Source organism: Vigna umbellata, chromosome 1 (genome assembly GCF_029865625.1).
Source record: "Vigna umbellata cultivar VRB3 chromosome 1, Vumbellata_1.0, whole genome shotgun sequence".
Classification (NCBI taxonomy): Eukaryota; Viridiplantae; Streptophyta; class Magnoliopsida; order Fabales; family Fabaceae; genus Vigna; species Vigna umbellata.
Genome location: NC_142165.1, coordinates 44,938,557 through 44,958,285, shown reverse-complemented (window position 1 = coordinate 44,958,285; position 19,729 = coordinate 44,938,557). Strand labels below are relative to the sequence as shown.

Below are 19,729 nucleotides of genomic sequence, written 5' to 3'. Positions count from 1 at the left end.
ATTATTTTATATTTAATAATATTATTTTTTATAAACATTTTGTAAAAAAATATTCAATTAATATTTAAAGCAGTAAATAAAAGAACACTATACATAAAGATAAGACAAAAAATTAACATTCTTTAAATATAAAATAAGGAGGTGAGTTTATACTTTTAAAACTGAAAATAAGATTATCAAACTCATGCATGACTCACCTAATTATCTGTACTAACAACTAATGTGTCTTAAGTTAAAGATATACATACATACATATATATGAAGGTTGCAGTACACAATAATTAATTATAATATAATAAAAATGTGAAAATGTTAAACCTTTTACTTTTGAACTAAAACTAATAAAGTTCCCATATTTGAACTGTTATTTCAATATTTTTCTCACCAAATTGGTTTATTTCAATTGCACGAAAGCAATGTTTGTCTAGAAAAGTTCAAAATGTCACTGAAGGTTTATGTTTGGTTTCACTATGAAAAATGAAATATTTTTAAAGTAGTTTCAATTCGAACACAATCATGTTTCATTTTTTAATTAATTTGAGTGAAACCCAAAGTGAACGTAACATTCTTTTATAGACTTCAAAAGGAAATATGTGCTTTCATTGGACACTTCAAATTTACTTAATTGGAGAAACTCATTATGAAGTGAAACATCTCCTCATTCATGCCTTTTGTTATTCTTTGGAATAAAATCTAATTTCTCCTAAAAAAACTCATTTCAAAAGGAGCCTATCCCTATTTCAGAGAGATAGTTTGTAGCAAATATGAGATTATTACTTTTTGCTAAAAATTATGCATTAATCATCAAAATTTTCAACCTTTCATCCTAATTTCACCTTCTAAATATTTTAAAAGAGAAAAACCAGAAAAAAAATTAATATCAATGAGATATGAGTATAATTTATTTTTAATCCAAATCATACATATTGATTTCTAACAGTTTTTATTAAATTAACATCAATATTTTTTATTTGTATTATGGTTCACATAACAAAACAGGCTTATCCGAATCATTAATTAATAAAACTTTTGATATAAAGATTATGTTGCATTCATTTAAAACAAATCAAACTTAACAAATCTTTTAAGGAAAGATAATGAAAAAAAAAACAGAATACTATTGAGATACAACATAAAAATTAACATCCTATTCAACCCAAAATCTTAAAATAATAGATGTGTTTTTAATTATGTTATAATTAAATTTATTGTTTTACTAAAACCTAAACTCAACCTTAAATCTCTATAAATTGAAAACTTGTGAATCGATGAAAAGACATGTTTTGAATTATTTTATTGAAAAGATTAAGAAAATTGTGATGGTGTGATCCAGTGAATCTCGATTTATAAAACCCAAAACTAATGTACAGTGTATGCAAAAACATGATCTCAATGTTTGCAGATGCATGCATGGGTTGTTGCCGTTTGTCTCACTCTAATTTCTTTTCATCCTTTTCCTCGTTTTCTAGCTTAAATTTGACAAAAACTTTTATTCTGTGTCGTGTCTACGCATAACGTGAATCTCCATTATTCGCATAACGCATAACCATATTCAAAGGCTTCATAAAAAATAAACTATCAAAGGACTAGTTAATTTAGAATCATCTCCTGATAAATAATAAATAAATAAGATATTTATAATATTTACAATGTTTTGATTTTAAATTTAAAATGATTTTTATATAATTTATTTATATTCGTTCGTAGCGAACTAAACCCATATGCAAATTAAATTAAAAATATACAATGTCCAAAATTAAATAACAATTCGCAAACTTAAAGACTCAAATATTCTTCTCAACCATGTAAGCACATTATATCAAACGCTCCACGACAATCCATGTCGCTTACATACCAAAAGGGAATAATGTATTTTTTGTGTCTTAATGTGTTTTTCGTTGATGCAATTATAATTTATTAATATGGATATAAATGGGTTTTGTTGTGTCGTGTTGGGAAAGTATTTTTAAAATTTTGTATTTTCCTAAAAGTTTGTAATGCTATCTATTTGATATGTTTTCAAAATAATTATTTTTAATACTTTATAAAATATATTAATTTTTTAATATATTAAATTTAGTATATTTTAAAAATTATAATAAATGAAAAACAATTGAAAATAATCTAGCACAATCATAACTAGAACTTTTACATTATTGAAATTTTATTACTGTTTTTATCACACTTAATAATTTTATATAGTTTAATAAACGAGATCAAATGCAATTTAAACATTTTTTTTCTCTTATTACTTCCAAGATATATTTTAAAACAAAATCATGAATAAAATTTTAAAACGAACCATACTATCTCACTTTGAATTTTCATCAGAATTTATTGAATGACTCAAATAATATTAATATACGTTGAAATAATAAAATCGTATTTAAAAAATTATTAAGAAAAAGTCTCAATCCTACACCAAAGTCAAACATAAACTAAAATATTGTGGTTACTTTACACAGAAGACACATTTATTTCTATACTCTGAAAAGAAAGAGCTTTAATCTAAGTAACATAATCATCACTTGACAAAAACACATACTTAATAATACAAGCAAAAACACAATTATTCTCCACATTCAATTCCCACTGTCGAGTAAAAAATGTCAGGTATTTTTAACGTTTTATCTATGAAAACTTGTAACGAGACACAAGTTATGGTAGAAAATTGAATGTACACCTACTCAAGGGAACATAAACATGGAAGGTAGTTACACAAATAAACTTCACCAGACTTTTCAACAAATCAATATTTTATTTTCAAATTCATCGTGGTTAAGCTTTTTTTTCTTTTTTTTTTTGTTAGTTTCAGATGAATTTAATTTTGGACATTACAATTTTATTAATCTTTTATCTGATTTATTCTTAAAAAAACGCTTAGAAAGCTGAAAAAAAAAACTGTCTTTAATCTTGATTTCTACGTGAATTTATTGAATATAATAGAAACATTATTAAAATTAAAAGAGTGTTTTCTAAGAAAAGACCTTCTTTTCCTTAAAAATGAAAACTAGAGACAAGTGGACACATCCAAACCACAAATCCAACTTAAAATTTGTTCTATTTTTACAGTAAAAACAAAATCCAAATGATGTCCTTTTATTCACTTATTTACATTTATTGGTTTTTTTACTAAGAAAAATAGCATTTTTCAGCGAAGGGAGAGGAGAAGAAAGGTTGCAGAAACGGAGAGGGAAACAGGGGCGGTGGTGACAGAGGGAGAAGGAGAAGAACCCTAACGTAACCTCTGTCTCCGAAAATGAGTGGCCACATAATGAGAAGAAACAGTGGCCCTCATAAACGCGCTCCCTCGTTGTCCAAGAAGATCGAAAACGGAAACTTTAGCGAGCCTCCCAGCAAAGCTTCTTCTCCGCCACCACAAGAGTAACTTCTTTTTCTTTTCTTCAATTTTCTTTGATTTCATCATTTCGTCATCTGCTATTCGAATTGGTTTATGATTTTCTCTTTTCAACGCTGAACCGATCCGTGTCAATCCAGCTAAGCCGTTTTATTTATTTTAGAGATGATAGATTTGGGTTTTGTAGCTACGTTTGTCTGTTTAAAGTATGATTTCCCCTGACAAGATGCGGTGACTTGAAAAAAAGATGAAAACTTTTTAAGGGGCGTGTAGGTGGGTTGTCGTTGAATTGAATGAGTGTTTTGGTTTAATTGTGGGTATTTGTACTAATTGAATTAAATTGTGTAGGTTTGATGGGGGAGAAAGGACAGTTAAGAAGCTTCGGCTAATGAAAGCCCTCACTATATCTGAAGGGACCACGGTTTTTGAAGCGTGCCGGAGAATGGCGGCTCGGCGTGTGGATGCTGTTTTGCTGACTGATTCCAATGCTTTGCTATCTGGAATCATGACTGACAAGGTTTCTGTTTCTGCTTTTTGTTGTTTTTTTGTTGGAGTGTGTGATTGCGAAGTCTCACAAGTTTTTGTCTTGTGCTCAGGACATTGCTACAAGAGTTATAGCTGAGGGTTTACGGCCTGAGCAGACTATGGTTTCAAAAGTAATGACTAGGAGTCCGATATTTGTGACATCTGATTCGCTAGCCTTAGAAGCTCTTCAGAAGATGGTCCAAGGTTTGTGTCATCTACTGTTAATGCCAGTGTTACTATTGAATTTTTGGCATTTCTGAACTTGGTTGTTTGGGCTCATTCCTCAAGAAAATGGATGATACAATGGCAATTGTTTTTCTGCTGATCCCGGTTACTTTAAATACATTTTGTGGAACACTTTTTCTGCGGCTGTTTGGTATGTCTGAAGAAGTCTGGTTACGTTGGAGCTAGGATGCACTGCTTTATTCAACCAGGATACGAGCTAACCAAATAATAGATCAGTTGTTTTGAATTTATATTGCAATTACTATGCTATTGAACAAGAATGATGCGTGATAAAAGGATTTGTGACTTGTGACAATGTTCGCAGAAAATTATAAGTAGATATAGTGATTTCCTTACTGCAATCGGGAGAAGTTGTCTTTAATTTATATTTGGGATATTAGTATATTCTCTTGGTGTTATTAGTTAGCCAACTGTGCTGTCATGAAGTTGGTTGGTATGTTTGTTACATGATGGGTTGCACCAGAATCCAGATACCACTGGTAACTAGTAGCCACTATGAAGATGACTGTCCGTAACAGATGCCATAATTGGTAGTGTAGGCTGAGTTTACTGCCTGTAAAAGGTAAAGTTCTGATTGACTTGAGAAGAATCTGGAGACAGGCAGAGAAATGACCTGGGCCACTGTAAGGAATATGAACCAGACCAGTTCTCCGTCGACCACTAAGAAGGTCCCAACTCCGGACCATGTCAGTGGTGTATTCTTACCACCATTTCACGAGGGTGCTGGCAATCGGTTAGGCCATGACCAAGTAGGTGGATGAAGATTTGCATTCCTGTGACAACAGACGTTGGTGTCAGGACTTATCTTACATTGAATTGAGGAATGGTCACAGGAGTGACCTTTGTGGCTGTGTGACCAACCATTACAGCCATCGTGGCCTCTGCATGAAGCACAAGAGAATAGTGGATCATTGAATGGTTTTCTTATGCTTGATCTTGTGGGTACCCACCGATCTTAATATTGGGGCTTGGGAATGACCTGTGCAAGATGGTCTTTCTTGAGTTTCTCTAGTTTCAGTTCATGCAAAAGAAACATGGGTTCAACTTCAAGAATATCACATGGTTCTGCATGATATTGAATGATTGCAGCAAGAACACTATACTCTTCTAGTAGACCTTAAAAAATGGCTTCAAGAGGTCACAGGCTGGCACTGTCATCAATAAAAAGAAGCACTGTAGCACATCAGCAATGGCTTGGATGTGAGCCAAATACTTATACTCCACCATGGTACAAGATCTCCCTTGGTGATAGATTTCAGTGCAGAATGAAGTTGGTTGGATCTAGCATTCATTTGTGAGTGGGAGAATTTATGAATTTTATCTTGTACCTGTCATGAATGAACACAGTGAACAACTCTCAGATAGAGTCAATAGTAGCCAGGTGAAGAGCAATGAATCTTGCAGTTCCCAACGTGAATACACTAGGTTGACAACATCAATATCCAACTTTTGTTTGGTAAGATAGTAGGAAGGAATTGTAGGATTTACAAGGAATCGATAAAGCTTGTAACCATGTATATTTCCCTCAATTCGTTGTTGCTAGGAGCATTTCTTGTGTATATTAAGCTTGAGGCTGATCTGGTGTGTGAAAGTAGCAGAAGGACATGTTTCAGGATTACGAATTGTTCCATGTGGGGAACCATGGCTGGATTAAGAGTTAGAAGCACATGATTCCATGCTAGAAAGTGAGCAGAAAGAGAAAACAAGAGAAGAGAAGGATTGAGGCAAATGCTGAAAATGGTTAACTTATTCATTGCTAACTGAATAATGGAAAGTATACATTTATAGGCTACTGACTGTTAATTCAGCAGTGAGTTACAGTCAGTCACAATGGACAGATCAGTTACAATGTAACTGACAGGCTAACTAATAATTTCAAGAGAATGCACAAACATCTCTAATGATTTAGATGGTTCAAGAAGGGATGCACTTCTTTAGCACCTTTATCTCCTTACAGGACATATCCTGGAAAAGATACTCTTCTCTATGGGTTCATGTTTGCTGTTCTGTGCACCGTGTATCACTTCATTAGTCCCTACAAAGTTTGATCACCAAATTAGTCCCCCAAAGATTCTTTTCATCACTACTTTAGTCCATTATAAGGACAAATATAGTGACATGTTAGATTTTGTAGGGACTAATAAATATATGAAAAATTAAGAAGGACTAATTTGATGACAAAATATTTGGAGGACTAATATGGGCATTTTAAATCATCGAGGGACTAATTTGGGGACTGGTGTAATTTTTGGAGGATCACATGGAGGGTTTTATCATTTTTTTTGTCACTTCTTGTAGGAGCCACGTCTTCTCTTTCCTATAAAAATGTCTAGTTCATTTCAAGTTTCTTTTCCTGGGAGAATAGCTTTATATAGTGAAATAAAAATATTATAATAATTTGACATCCCATCACTTGGACCTTTGTTTTTAGAGACATATTTGAGAGATAGATCTTCTATTATTATTGTTGTTGAACCATTTATGACTTGAGCTCAATCCTATGATCTTAGGAATGTTCCTTTCTTCTTTTACCTTACATAAGACTGAAAATATGAGAAAAAGAGCTTGAGATATTGATTATCTCTCAGCTGATCTTTGTTATTTATAGAAGAAAACTACATGAAGAATAAGTAGGTAACTAAAGCTAGTAAGTAAACAACTCTTAGGTACAACATATAGCAATTTTTCTATACAATTACTAACTACCTATATTAAATACCTATTCCAACAGCTCATAGGTACAACATATCATACTTTTCCAATACAACTGGTAATTACCTACATTAAATACCCTATTCTAACAACTACTATATTAAATACCTATTCTGACAACTACCTATATCAAATACCTATTCTAACAAATACCTATATTTAATACCTATTCTAACAACCTTCATAGTGGCATATCTGATATCCATAGAATATGGGGATTAGTGATAATCTTGTCTCCTTACAGTATTGGCTATTTACACTTTTCAATTAGATGGATCAAAAGCTAATTAGTTTTCCATTTTCTGATTCTATATACTTCCCTCAGTTTTCTTGGTTCTAAATCATTTGGACTTAGTGATTTTGTTAATGCACATTGTAGATTTTGACTTTCATAATTTTTTTATTACATGTACTGTCTTGAATTCTTTTTTTCAGCTTTATCCCCTTTAGATTGGCTTTCTCTTCTTATGTTGCATTACGTTGTCTTCCTCCAAACCCAACAAATGTGTCTGATTTGCAACAAAACTTGTACATTTTTTTTCCTTTTTGCAATCAGGGCCATATTAGTTTCTTCTTTGCTATGGAGCACTTCTTTCCCCGTTGCTATTTATCTTTATCTGGTTGATACCTGATGATGACTTGGTCATATCTTTCTATCATCTGTCTGTTTAAATTTTGTACTAATTTTGACTGTCTTTAAAGTAATCCATTAAATGAGATATGATTTATTCATTTTAACTGATAGGTAAATTCAGGCACCTCCCTGTTGTGGAAAATGGTGAAGTCATTGCCATACTGGATATCACCAGATGTCTTTATGATGCAATAGTCAGGACGGAGAAGGCTGCCGAGCAGAGCAGTGTCATTGCTGCTGCTGTTGAAGGGGTGGAGCGCCACCGGGGTAGCACTGCATCTGGTTGGTTAACAATTATCTTTACATCCACTTCCGTGCATATGTTTATACTGCATCTGCCATCCTTGAGTTCAGAAGTTTTATGTTCTTTTAACATGAAATCTATTATTTGGCATATTAGCTGAAACGACTGTTTGAGCGAACAAATATTGTAGACTTTTATCGTTGTGACTAAAATTAGACACGGGATTTGATAGTTTGTAGAAAAAGATATGAAGTGAATTACTAAATGAGTGAAATAAGTGCTCTATGGTTGTTGCTATCTGTTAACTTTTTTTTTCTTTTCTTGGAGGATATTTTATTTTAACTCCTTGTATATATTAATTTTTATTGATCAAACCATTAAATATTTTGATATTAACTCAATGTTCAGGCACATCAAATTTTAGATCAGTAAGCATTTGTAGTTATGTAATCTTGTAGTCAGCATTAATGATTGGATCTATAAAATGTAATATGTACTAAGAGTTGTTGAGGATAGTGGCTCTACCAAGATTTACTTTTCGAGGAACTCGATCTATCCTTATATTTATAAAGAAGTATGTCATTTTAAGAAACTCACATGACTTGTATGTTTTAATCTTGACCTTTCATTATAATATTTAATGGTCAATATTTATTCATTTCTCACTCACAAAAAGGTTCTTCTCACTATATATATATATATATATATATATATAATCATATTGTAAATGTTATATTTTACCTACTCTTTAACTGGATATTGTGTTTTTCTTATATATGATATTAGCAATTTTAGTTTCTATTCATAGTTATGCGCACTATAGTTTGTCTTATCCTCTTGCTCTCTGATTCTTCTGTTTATTTATTTATCCTCCTTTATTTCTCAATTTCTTTCACATCATAATCAAATAGTCATATTAATAATAAAAAAATTAACTTTAGAAGGAGTTGGCAAAATGTGGTGTCTATCTGTGAGAAGACTTTTTTTTTTATTTGTTCTGATCTGTGCAATGTGTTCTTAGTAACTATATTTGAATGTGATACTTTAGTGGTTGACTTTTAAGGGTTTCATTGTTGGTATTAAGCTAAGTAGACGAATGGGGAACCAAACTGATGAGTGATTACCATGTGTTTTTGAGTTCTCTGTTGTTAGCTTCTCATAGTCCTAGCTTTATCCTTATGTAAGTGTTTGAATTGGCCATATTTGAATATTTCTGCTTCATTTTGTAATGATGCTAATTTTCTGTTTTAATTGCTACAATATTTACCAGCTAGTGCTTTGGTAGAGACATTGAGGGAGCGCATGTTCAAACCGTCCCTGTCAACTCTAATGAATGAAAATACAAAGTAATTTTCACATTATATTTTCTTGTTTTTTTATATATTGCTGCTAGATGATAGCGTAAATGGATAAAATTGTTTTACAAAGTTCTGTAGCTTTATGTTTCTAGGGTTGCTATAGCATCACCTGCTGATCCCGTCTATGTAGCTGCAAAGAAGATGCAGGAATTGCGCGTTAATTCAGCTGTTATTGTGTCTCTGTCAGGAACCAAGATTCAGGGGATACTCACGTAAGATCTTTTACTAAGACTTTATTCACATTTTGAAGTCGAGGTTATGGAATAATTTACACAATTGCTTGTTTTCATATAGAAGAACTCTAAATTTAGGGCTATAAAATATATTGTTATCTGGTAGGATCCTGGCATTTTATTACAGAAAATAGGAAAAACGGAGGATAAAAACACTTTAGAACTTCTCAAGGATCTGCAACCCTCTCCTCTTGCTGAGGCCCCAAAACCGTAGTCAATTCTTGCCCATCTCACCATATCCCTCCTTTATTCTTTTTCACTTTCGTGCATAACCTTCTAACAAGTAGCAATCCCCTTGCTTGATTTCTCTCTCAATCTTGCCACATGGACGGGAGGTAATGCGGTTGCCCTATGGGGATTTTCCAACCACTCCTACTTCCCACCTTATCTGCCTCAATCCTCTAATACTAATTGGATCCTTCCTAATTTGCACCTTAACCATTGTAATATGCTAAACGTTCTCTGTGTATCTCATGCAGTTCAAAGGACATACTAATGCGTGTTGTGGCTCAAAATATTTCTCCTCAGTTGACTCTAGTGGAAAAGGTTTCTATTTCATTCTATTATTTGTTGACATAAGTGGAAAAGGAGGGTTATTTTGAGAGGAATATTCTTTTGTTTAGTTCTGACTTTTGCTAGATATTCAGAACTGAGTAGATTTTCTTCTTTCCCTTTCTCACTTAGGTAATGACTCCAAATCCAGATTGTGCATCGGTAGATACAACAATATTGGATGCACTGCATATGATGCATGATGGGAAATTCTTACATCTTCCTGTGATAGACAAAGGTGATCTTTACTTTTCTAACTTTGTAGCAGTCTATTAATTCTGACCTTGTGCTGACTATTTATTCTTATTTCTGCAGATGGATATGTTGTTGCTTGTATGGATGTTTTGCAGATAACCCATGCAGCAATTTCGATGGTAAAATTCATGTTTCTGATTGATTATTCTTCTGTGAGGTGTTCATTCATATGCATTTGTGTGTGTATGTGTGTAGGTTATGTATTTATATTTTCCATCTGTTTTGGAGATTCCCATTCATCATATTTGATTATTATCTCCTTAAGTAACATAATGTTGTACCCAGGTAATCTTGTTTAGATTTAGTTCTGTTGTTCTGGTTAGAATTCCTAAGCATAATACTTTTTATATCTATCTGGTGGGGTGTGCTCCTTTATTACTGTTGAAAGTCTATCATATTGTGTAGTAAAATTCATGTATTTTTTTTTGCATTAACAGTTGATACTGTTATACAGATACCAATTTCTGATTACTAAAATGTACTTTGTTTGTAGGTTCAGAGTAGCTCTGGAGCTGTTAATGATATGGCAAATACAATTATGCAAAAGTTTTGGGACTCAGCTCTTAATCTAGAGCCACCAGAAGATTCCGATACTCATAGGTAGTCTGGTTGTGTAGATGTTTACACAAAAGGTTTGTGTTTGTTCTGAACCATGAATTGACGACCTATTTGATGTTCTATTGCAGTGAAATTTCTGGGGTAGATACAGCAAAATCTGGAAGCCAATCTGTTGGTTATGCAAATTCATTTGCCTTCAAATTAGAGGATCTCAGTGGTCGCGTGCATCGATTCAACTGTGGTGAGTTGACTGCTTTGGTAAAATATTGATGCTTTTAAGAGTTCCTTTTTTTCCCGTCTTTGATGCTAGACGCAAACATAGTGCACACTTTTATCTGAACCCCGGCCATGTAATCTTTATCATCTTGCCTACCTCTCTGATTCTTATGAGAATTTACAATGAATGTGTTGCTTTTTTCTTTAGGTACTGAACGTCTAGATGAGCTAGTTTCTACAGTCATGCAGAGAGTTGATGTTAATGATGGAGAACGCCCTACAATTTTGGTGTGTTTCATGCTCCTAAATTTCTTCTGCCTTTTTGTGAGAGTATGATGTGTGTTCATTATCATGCTGACTTTTTCCTCCTTTTTATAGTACGAGGACGATGAAGGTGATAAGATTGTTCTTGTAACTGATAGTGATCTTGCTACGGCTGTCAGCTGTGCTAGGTCTGCAGGAGTGAAGGTGAAGATATCTGCTTCTTCTAGCTTTTTCATTGACATATCAATTTGCTTCTAATATAAAGCCTCTTTGTATTTCAGGCTTTGAAGTTGCATTTGGATTTTGGCAGTTTAATAAAAGCAAGAAGTCCAAATCCTTGTACAGCTACTATACAGAAAACCAGTGTTATTTCTGTAAGCTCCATTACATTTGCAAGTGCACTTGCTATAGCAAGCGTTGGCATGTTAGTCTACTTAAGGCACTCCAAACATTGAGATGTATTGCTTGTTTAGGGGGACAAAAAAAGCAATAATCGCTCTGTACGAGTTCAAGAGCACTTATTGCCTTTTAAAGGCTCATTACAATTAAGGGAATCTAAATCTTGGATACTGAAATAGGCCAATGATTTGAGGTTCGTAATCTTGAGTCTTTTTGTTTTCGGGCTAGTCCCCCGTGGTGAAACCAAGGTGATTAGTTAACATAGCCACTTGTATTTTTTGTCTCTGATGTAATTGCAAACATCAACTCCTCGTCCTTCGTTCTGGGAATATATACGTATAGGTAATGTCTTGGCATAATTGATGTCAAAGACGTTCTTTTTTTGCATCAATATAAATAGCATTTCAAATGAGTTATTTATCTTAATTTTTTTATAGAATTATTACAGAACATATTTAAATATTTTGCATAAATTTATTTTAATGCTAAAGTTGATAAAGTGAGTGTTTAATTTAATTTTACCACCTTAATAATTGACCCCATATTAATATTAAAAACATTTTTAATTAATGTTTCTCATTCAAAGTATAATACTTGTGTAATATCGATGTTTTTAATACTATGCAACCTATATGAACAACACCAGAGATTATGCAATGATTTCCTGTGAATTCAGATAATACTTGCAACGAACTTCCCGTTTCATCATCATGAAATATCTGCTAACACCTTCCTGGTTCTACCATGATGTTTGCTCGGTCTGGTTTGTGGAATACTCCAAGCCTAAGGGGGGTTAAATTCATTTTTCCCTGCCAAAGTATCACCAAGTTTCTGATATTTTGTTGCGAAATTTGTTACTGCTTGTGCTCAACGGGGAATTTCTTTAATGCTCTAATTAATTTAAAGATTTTTTAGTTAGTTCACGAATTGTTTCTCAAATTTAATTAGTATAATTATGTACGTTCTTAGGGAAGGCAAAGCCAGCGTTTATCATAGCTTTTACAATTATTTCATATAAACGTGTTAGACAGTACAGTAAATTGATTAAGAGCAGATTTAACCATTTTGTGATTCAAACCTTTCTGCCAGACGATAATTGCAGACTTCATGCGTTATTTATTCCACCAGCTCAAAATGTATTACTTTGAAAGTAAATAGGAATTACTGTTATCCTTTCCTAAATAATAATATTAATAACGTGTAATCTTATCAGTACAGATGAGAATGTCACAGGATACAGAACTATATATTGAAATGATTATATTTTGTTGCCATCTCTTGTGACCGTTACAATGTAAAGGGACCATGTCGTGCCATCTGTATCTGAAACTCTTCCTTGTCCATTGCTATAAACTCACTCTCTCTCTCTCTCTATGTCTCTCTCTCTCTCTCTCACACACACACAACTAGATCACACAAACAATGATTCCTTACGGCGACATGCTCAAAGGATCATTTGAATGTAAACAACTTCAAGTATCCTCCATTGTCAGAGATGTGAACTACAGGTGATTCAGTGTGTCCTCTAATCCAACACTCTGTATATCATTCCTAGATGTTAATGTTATTTAGTGTAAATTTTGAGCTTTCAAATGCAACCATGTGTGATGTGTTTCCTTTGCATGTCTTGTATGTAGCTGTGGTTCGTGTGGTTATGAGCTGAACTTGAACTCCAGCAACCGCAACACTGGTCTCATAGACTCAAAGTCCATAAAGAGAGGCATAATTTCCTTCTTCTCTGTGGATGAGAGCAGGTTCACTCAGATCCAGCAACTTCCCTGGTCATTTTGGATTCCCTTTTTCAACTCCAAGCGCCAACAAAGAACCAAGCTCCTTTGCCGCAACTGTGCCAGCCACCTGGGCTATGCCTACACTTTGCCCTCCCAATCCCAATCCTGGGATGGCATCTCTGATGATTCCAGAATTTATGATATAAAACTCACCGCTTTGTTACCTTCCTTCTGCGAGGAACCATCTCAAAGGTTAGAGAATATGGCCAAGTACGAGAGTGCATCTTCCACTGTGGTGTTCTAATTCTGTAAGGAACAGGGACATATACAGTTTCTTGTTTACTTTTAAAGTCTAGGGTTGGTCGGGGTTGTTTTGTAGTGATGTGAATCAATGTATCTACTTTTTTATTAACCTTAGTGTGATGATATTTTGTCAAGATTCTTTATTTTCTTGAATGTGTTGAATGTGCTTGGTTGATCATATAAATCTTGTGGACTCTGCCTAGCTTTTTGTATATTGTATAATCTCCTTGTTATTTTACAATTTTGAATTTGGAACAACCTAAAGGGATAGACACCTCCAAATGCAACAGCAATGAGTCTTTACCTTCACCTTTTTGTTAATTCATGCAGTAATCTTCATTTCCCGTTATTTTCTCTCATGTCCTTAAAGTGATTAGTCTGCCCTATAATCACTTTTAATTGAAGAACATGGTAAGATAAAAAGAACTGCAGAAAACATACACTTCCAAACTTTCCCTTGAGATATGACTTTGTCTGTAAAAACTTCAATGAAGGAACAGAATAAGAAAGATTTCATTATATGCCAATAAAAACCGTAGCCTCACAGTGTGGAATTTTTCCTTTGATAAGTACCTTCCCTCAAGCCAATTTGGACAGAAGGAAAAGAAAAACGAAACCAAGAATCTTGTGTTAATGTAAGCACAAATTCTATTTGAACCAATATATATGTATATACAGCTTTTAGTCAACCCAATTTATGTCCAGCTGTGTTAATTCTGTAAGCCATTTTTGTGGATCTTGAGAAACAGTGGGTCTAGATGGTGTCTTGATCTCAATATCTACATCAGGTGATGCTACATCATCCTCAACTTTCTTGTCTTTGTCAAGGTTGCCCTGTTTGCTTTTCTGTCTCCTCACCTTAAGGGACAGAAGGCGAGAAACCTGATTAAGTCCACCCCACTTTTCCAATGCACGAGCAATATCAAAGCGTCCTGTGGGAAAATTCCATTATATACTAATTTCAAAATGAAAGTGAGATAAGTTACAGCCATGTCATGTAACAAATTTCATCCATCTTTCTTTCTTAGACTTGAAAGTGAGTGAAACTATGGTTTGTTGTTGGAATCAATAAAATCAAAGGTTTGGAGAGTATCTCGACTTACCTGCACGTTCAAATGACTTTCTGCTGGGCATAAATGAAGGGTCCATTCCCCAGCTCCTTTGAAATCTACTTATCTGCATTAACAAATGAGTTACATTCTGATTGAATAAGTAAACAATGTTATACTTATGCATGCTCTTTACATGAAATAATCTTTAATATAGGTACATAACCTTATCCTTCTTAATGTCCTTACATGAACCGCAACTTATGAATAAATTAAATAAAGAGAGCTTCTATAAAAGCTAAGTGCATGTATTAATTTTAAATAGATGAGACTCATTTCATTTTGCCTTATTTTTTTTCTTAAAAGTATTTGTAAAAGAAATTTATGAAATAAGGTCCTAAGTGTTAACTAGAAAGGAACTTTTGCAGCTCACCTCATCATGCAAATTTTCAAGATTGTCCCAGTAACCCTTTGGTTTGCGGTGTTTGTAAGCCAGAGAGAGGTTCATCATAATTGCAATCTTTCTGAACCCCCCCATGCGATTTATAGCCTTCTCAATGTCAACTCTTCCATGCAAACGAAGTTGCTTCCTCATTGGCATGAATCCTTCTTGTCCATGTTCTGCAATGAATTTCAGGATTTCAGATTTAAGGACTTCAATGTCCCTTTGTAATCCTGGAACTCTTCGTCTTTGTTGTGATAAGCTTTGAGCATTGCAATCAGACAACTCTTCAGCTGAACAATAGCTGTCGTCATCTGCAAAGCCAGATGGAGCAGTTTGCTGCCTTGAATTTGTATTTTGCTTACTTTCCAAAATATTTGATGCTGTCCTGTTCTCAATATAATCTCTTATTGCACACAAGTTTGATGGGAGATCTTCATAAATGACCTGAAATAATATTGTTAAGAGAGTAACAATTCCCTATTCAAATACATTGTATATGAATACAAATGATTACAAATTTGTAACACTTCTCTCTCTAAGGAAAACAGGACATGGATAAATGAAGTATCTTGCTTCCACTTATATTGGTTACAAATACTGAGTAACTTTCTATTTTAGATGACTGAGCTTTCATTTTCTATAAAAAGGTTATCTTAGGTGAAACACAATGAACCGTAAACTTTAGCACAGTGATACAGATCAACTAAATCGAATCAAATAATTCACAAACACCTCTTCCATGATAGCTTCAGAAAGGAACGTGTCTTTGCGCATTTTTGACTCCACAGAGTACTTCAGCAGTGTATGATGATTTCCAAGTTGCTCAAAAGTCCACTTTCCCTGGAATGAGTCAAAGTCCCCTTCAACCTGTTCAAAACTGATCTCTTGTTCTAAATATTCACACAAGTCCAGCACAACACGAGCATGAAGCACCATATAAAGCAGGCCCTTACACCCTTCCTGAATATTGATTATATTAGGGAATCACAAACTCACAATTTATGGATAACTTGTGTCACAAGTTCATAATTGTAATAGTCACTGAGAAGGAGAACTTGTGCATTTTATTGAAGGTGGAATAATAGTTGGTACTAATACAGTGACAAGCAAACAAACTAGGATATAAACTGTTATTCAAATTGCACCATACCTGGAGAATGCGGACTTTATTGTTATCTCGTGATAAAATCTTACTGATAGCTAAATTTGGAACTATTCTGCAATGAATGATTTTATTTCAAGTCAGGAAAATTAGACATGGGATCTGGCAGAATCTTCTGCAGTACACACTACTTACTCAGGAAGAGTCTCATAGGAAGACATGGCATTCCATACATCACTAACAGGAGCTTTAACTGTTATGCTTGCAAAAACACAGCGATGAACACCTCCATTTTCCTTAACATGAACACATGGAAAAACTTTGATCACAAATTTAGCTCGTTCTCAGAACTAAGGCCAACACACAGAAATTTTAGTTCAGGTGAGTTACCAAAAGTCCATCAAATCTACGGAGATGAATTTCATCCACCACACAAGGCCTGTCAAGACTGCAAGTTTTTCCAAATGCACCCCAATTATTGATATTCACCTCACTGGAAGACAAGGGCAAGGAACCAGAAATTGAGGGAACTAAATCTTCTTTGTTTTCTCCAGGAGACAACTTATTCTTTTCACACGAAGAACTATTTGTCTTTTGGGTAGATGACCCATAAATATCAGTAGAAGTTTTATCCAAGTCATTTTCTGGCAGGGAAAGTTTCTGATTTCCTGAAATATTCCTTTCGACTCTATATGCCAAGGCTCGAAGGTTCACGGGAAGATCAGATCTGATAATCCTTTCCAAGAATATGGCTGGGAAATTGAATCTTGGTATAACATTAACTTCATAAGATACATTAGTTGATGAAGATCTGCAAGAAAACACAATTGAATATAACTTCTTAAACAGCCTTAAGGTGTCCAATGAGTTCAGCAGCAAAATCAAAATATAGTCTCTACATCATACAAGGGTTGTCAGCAATCAATGGCTATCAAGGGTACAGGTTCTACCTTGTTCCAGATTTTACAGACCATTTGCCCTCAAACTTCTTAAAGTCTCCATCAACCATGGAAAAGTGAAGTTCTCGGTCCCATGCCTGAGGAGCATTAAAAAAAAATATGTATCAAATATGCAGTGAGTACCTTCTTTGTATGAGAACAATTCTTGAGAAAGTTTTCCATCAATCAAGTAATGGCTGTATGGCAATTTGGCTTTGGGTGCCTGGCAAGGATGCACAGTGACTTAGACTATAAAATGAACACTTCAAATACTTCTAGCTGTCTTATACAATTTATTTATTTACTGAATTCATATCTAATACAAGAGAATAATCACTAAAGAAAATTATTGTCTTTTTTCTATTCTTATTAAGGTTTAAATAAACCATGGCTGTATTGAGTCTTATAAACTTTAAAACTTCATGTATCCTTGCATATCTTTAACAGTGTCCACTATATTTAATAAGATGAAATCTAACGTAGATGTTGATGCAAACGACATGAGTTGTATGTGACAGAGGTCAAGTGAGTCAAGCTGCTACACGTTTAATAGGGAAGAATTGTGTGGTGAGTATTAGTTATAACTTTTAATCCAATAATTGGTATCTGAGTATGGTATTGTTCAACATTTTGAATCCTAATTATCAAACTCTTAACTTTTTCTCACGTTAAGAGTTTAGTGGGTTTGTATCCACTTCAATAGTGAATGCAGTAACTGAATCACAGAAGAATAAGAAGTTATTTCCAAGTGTTTACGGATGAGATGCTCACAGAATTGATGAATTCTTGAAGATCCAACACAACTCGAGCTTCTATGTGCCAATACATTGACCTTTGAAATCCTCTTTGCTCTAACCATATCCGTCCAGGATATGGGCAAGGTATTTTTCCACTGTCAAACAAGCAAACAAACAATGCAATCAGTCATAATCTCGTACAAAACTTACTTGAAAAGCACTACCAATATTAGTAATTATCCAACCAAAGTATACATTTCATTTCGCTAATCACTTCCAGTTTTAGTTTTAAAGAAAAGAAAAAAAGCATCAACTATTGCGATGAAATGGCAACATTGATTAGAGGAAAAACATCTAACCACTTACATTACTTTGGTTCGATAAGTCTTTCATTGTCATTTTTCTCGTATAATATCTATCATGTTTTATAAATTACCTCCACACAAGGTTTGGAATGAAATCAGCAAGATGCTCATAATCGGTGAGAGCGTTCCAAATGGATTCAATGTCAGCATTGACAGAAATTTCAGCCTTAACTCTCCTTTCCCTCCAAGAAACCACTTGAACCTCGCACTGCACTTCACGTTCGACCTCTTCATTTTCTTCCTCTACCCCATTCTGATTACCATTCCCAACTTCTTTCTCACACCGCACTCTGGGTTTGCAGGGAGTTGAGGAAACCGCAATGCCCTTGTAAGCAGAGTGAGAAGGGAAACAGAGGGTGAGAGATAGAAGCGGTGGTTTGCATAGGAAACGCAGCGAAAGAGGTTGTGCTCCTCCGAGGTTGGTGGTTGAAGAAGTTGGGGAAGTGGTGATCATGTCATGAGAGACAGAGAGGGCACAGTGAGTGGTGGAGAAGCTGAGGTGGTGTGGTTGTCGATGATGTTGTCGTTCATGTCAGCCATTGCTGAGTGGAGTTCATGCATGGATAAGAGCCACCAGTCATTGCTTTTGTCGTTTTCTGCTACAGTTCGCACTTTTCGTATGAATTGGTGGTTCTCATGCACACACGTTGGTGCCTTTTCTTTCTATCCACAGTCTCAAGTGCCTTTTTCCTATTTTTTAATAATATTTTGCTACACCATTTAATATAATACATCAGTATTAAATGAAATTAACCATTTTAATTGATATGAAAAATTGTTAATATTAATGTTAAAGGGTTTTTGATCTTTCACCGAATAGGAGCTTAATTAGTTATTCGAACATCGATGATATCTGCTTACGCTGCTTATGGTGATGCTGGTTTGGCACTTGGTCTGTATACTCAGATGTTAGATAAAAGAATTCAACCGAGTGACGTTAACTCGTGTATTGACAGCCTGTGCTCATTCTGGATTGGTCAATGAAGCTTAGGATATCTTTAATTTGATGCCTTAATGGTATGACTTTCAACCCTTGGTAGAGCACTATGTGTGTTCTTAGTTGAGCTGGAAACTATCAGAAGTAACACTATTCATTTTTTAAATACAATTAAACCAAGTGCTAAACTAAGAACTGTTTTTCCAAATTCGATCTTACAGCTACCTTAAACTCGATCTTACAGCTTCCTTGTGGTGTTGGGAACTGTTTTTCCAAATTCATTTTTTATCACAACCTGTTGTTTTTAATGCAATTTAGATAGTAGTGTTCGAATATGATGGTCAACTTCTTTGTTGTGGCCCACTTACAAATTTATTGTGTCGTTTTATTGAAGTTTATGAAAGTAAGTAATAACTACTGGTGCTCAAGTTACTTAGGGTTGGGTGCTGATGTCACTTCTAGTTTATTTTGGTCATATGATCCATTCAAATAATTCAACCTTGTCCCGAGCATCATTTCAACTTGGTGCGTGTTTGGCTTGTTAGCTTTGCTAAAGTTTTAATGTTGTG

At 34.2% G+C, this 19,729-nt stretch overlaps 3 protein-coding genes across 3 annotated transcripts; 2 read left to right on the top strand and 1 right to left on the bottom strand.

The window, feature by feature from the left end:
• The first annotated feature begins 3,129 nt into the window (after positions 1 to 3,129).
• LOC124834412 (CBS domain-containing protein CBSCBSPB3-like) lies at positions 3,130 to 11,966 on the top strand. Its single transcript, XM_047309090.2, has 14 exons — positions 3,130 to 3,384; positions 3,707 to 3,875; positions 3,955 to 4,087; positions 7,587 to 7,757; positions 8,990 to 9,065; positions 9,170 to 9,289; positions 9,790 to 9,856; positions 9,995 to 10,100; positions 10,178 to 10,236; positions 10,611 to 10,717; positions 10,804 to 10,916; positions 11,100 to 11,179; positions 11,270 to 11,359; positions 11,437 to 11,966. Exons 1-14 carry the CDS (start codon positions 3,260 to 3,262, stop codon positions 11,608 to 11,610), a joined length of 1,590 nt encoding a protein of 529 aa, XP_047165046.1. The 5' UTR covers positions 3,130 to 3,259; the 3' UTR covers positions 11,611 to 11,966.
• Positions 11,967 to 12,836: 870 nt separating this feature from the next.
• LOC124834413 (uncharacterized protein At4g08330, chloroplastic-like) lies at positions 12,837 to 13,799 on the top strand. Its single transcript, XM_047309091.2, has 2 exons — positions 12,837 to 13,062; positions 13,192 to 13,799. The coding sequence occupies exons 1-2, from the start codon at positions 12,977 to 12,979 to the stop codon at positions 13,586 to 13,588; spliced, it is 483 nt and encodes a 160-aa protein (XP_047165047.1). The 5' UTR covers positions 12,837 to 12,976; the 3' UTR covers positions 13,589 to 13,799.
• A 277-nt stretch (positions 13,800 to 14,076) lies between these two features.
• On the bottom strand, positions 14,077 to 18,793 carry LOC124834411 (uncharacterized). Its single transcript, XM_047309089.2, has 10 exons — positions 18,295 to 18,793; positions 17,893 to 18,013; positions 17,134 to 17,219; positions 16,574 to 16,994; positions 16,379 to 16,479; positions 16,232 to 16,298; positions 15,814 to 16,041; positions 15,070 to 15,525; positions 14,691 to 14,763; positions 14,077 to 14,519 (listed from the first exon to the last, which is right to left on the bottom strand). The coding sequence occupies exons 1-10, from the start codon at positions 18,675 to 18,677 to the stop codon at positions 14,269 to 14,271; spliced, it is 2,187 nt and encodes a 728-aa protein (XP_047165045.1). The 5' UTR covers positions 18,678 to 18,793; the 3' UTR covers positions 14,077 to 14,268.
• Positions 18,794 to 19,729: the final 936 nt, after the last annotated feature.

Excerpts from the sequence above, each read along its gene's own strand:
- LOC124834412 (XM_047309090.2), top strand. The coding sequence starts at position 3,260 with ATGAGTGGCCACATAATGAGAAGAAACAGTGGCCCTCATAAACGCGCT. Across the intron at positions 9,857-9,994 it reads AGTTGACTCTAGTGGAAAAG|GTAATGACTCCAAATCCAGA; the intron begins GTTTCTATTTCA and ends TTTCTCACTTAG. Across the intron at positions 11,360-11,436 it reads CTAGGTCTGCAGGAGTGAAG|GCTTTGAAGTTGCATTTGGA; the intron begins GTGAAGATATCT and ends TTTGTATTTCAG.
- LOC124834411 (XM_047309089.2), bottom strand. The coding sequence starts at position 18,677 with ATGATCACCACTTCCCCAACTTCTTCAACCACCAACCTCGGAGGAGCA. Across the intron at positions 16,480-16,573 it reads GTAGATTTGATGGACTTTTG|GAAAATGGAGGTGTTCATCG; the intron begins GTAACTCACCTG and ends GTTCATGTTAAG. Across the intron at positions 14,764-15,069 it reads TTGAAAATTTGCATGATGAG|ATAAGTAGATTTCAAAGGAG; the intron begins GTGAGCTGCAAA and ends TTGTTAATGCAG.
- LOC124834413 (XM_047309091.2), top strand. The coding sequence starts at position 12,977 with ATGATTCCTTACGGCGACATGCTCAAAGGATCATTTGAATGTAAACAA. Across the intron at positions 13,063-13,191 it reads GTCAGAGATGTGAACTACAG|CTGTGGTTCGTGTGGTTATG; the intron begins GTGATTCAGTGT and ends TCTTGTATGTAG.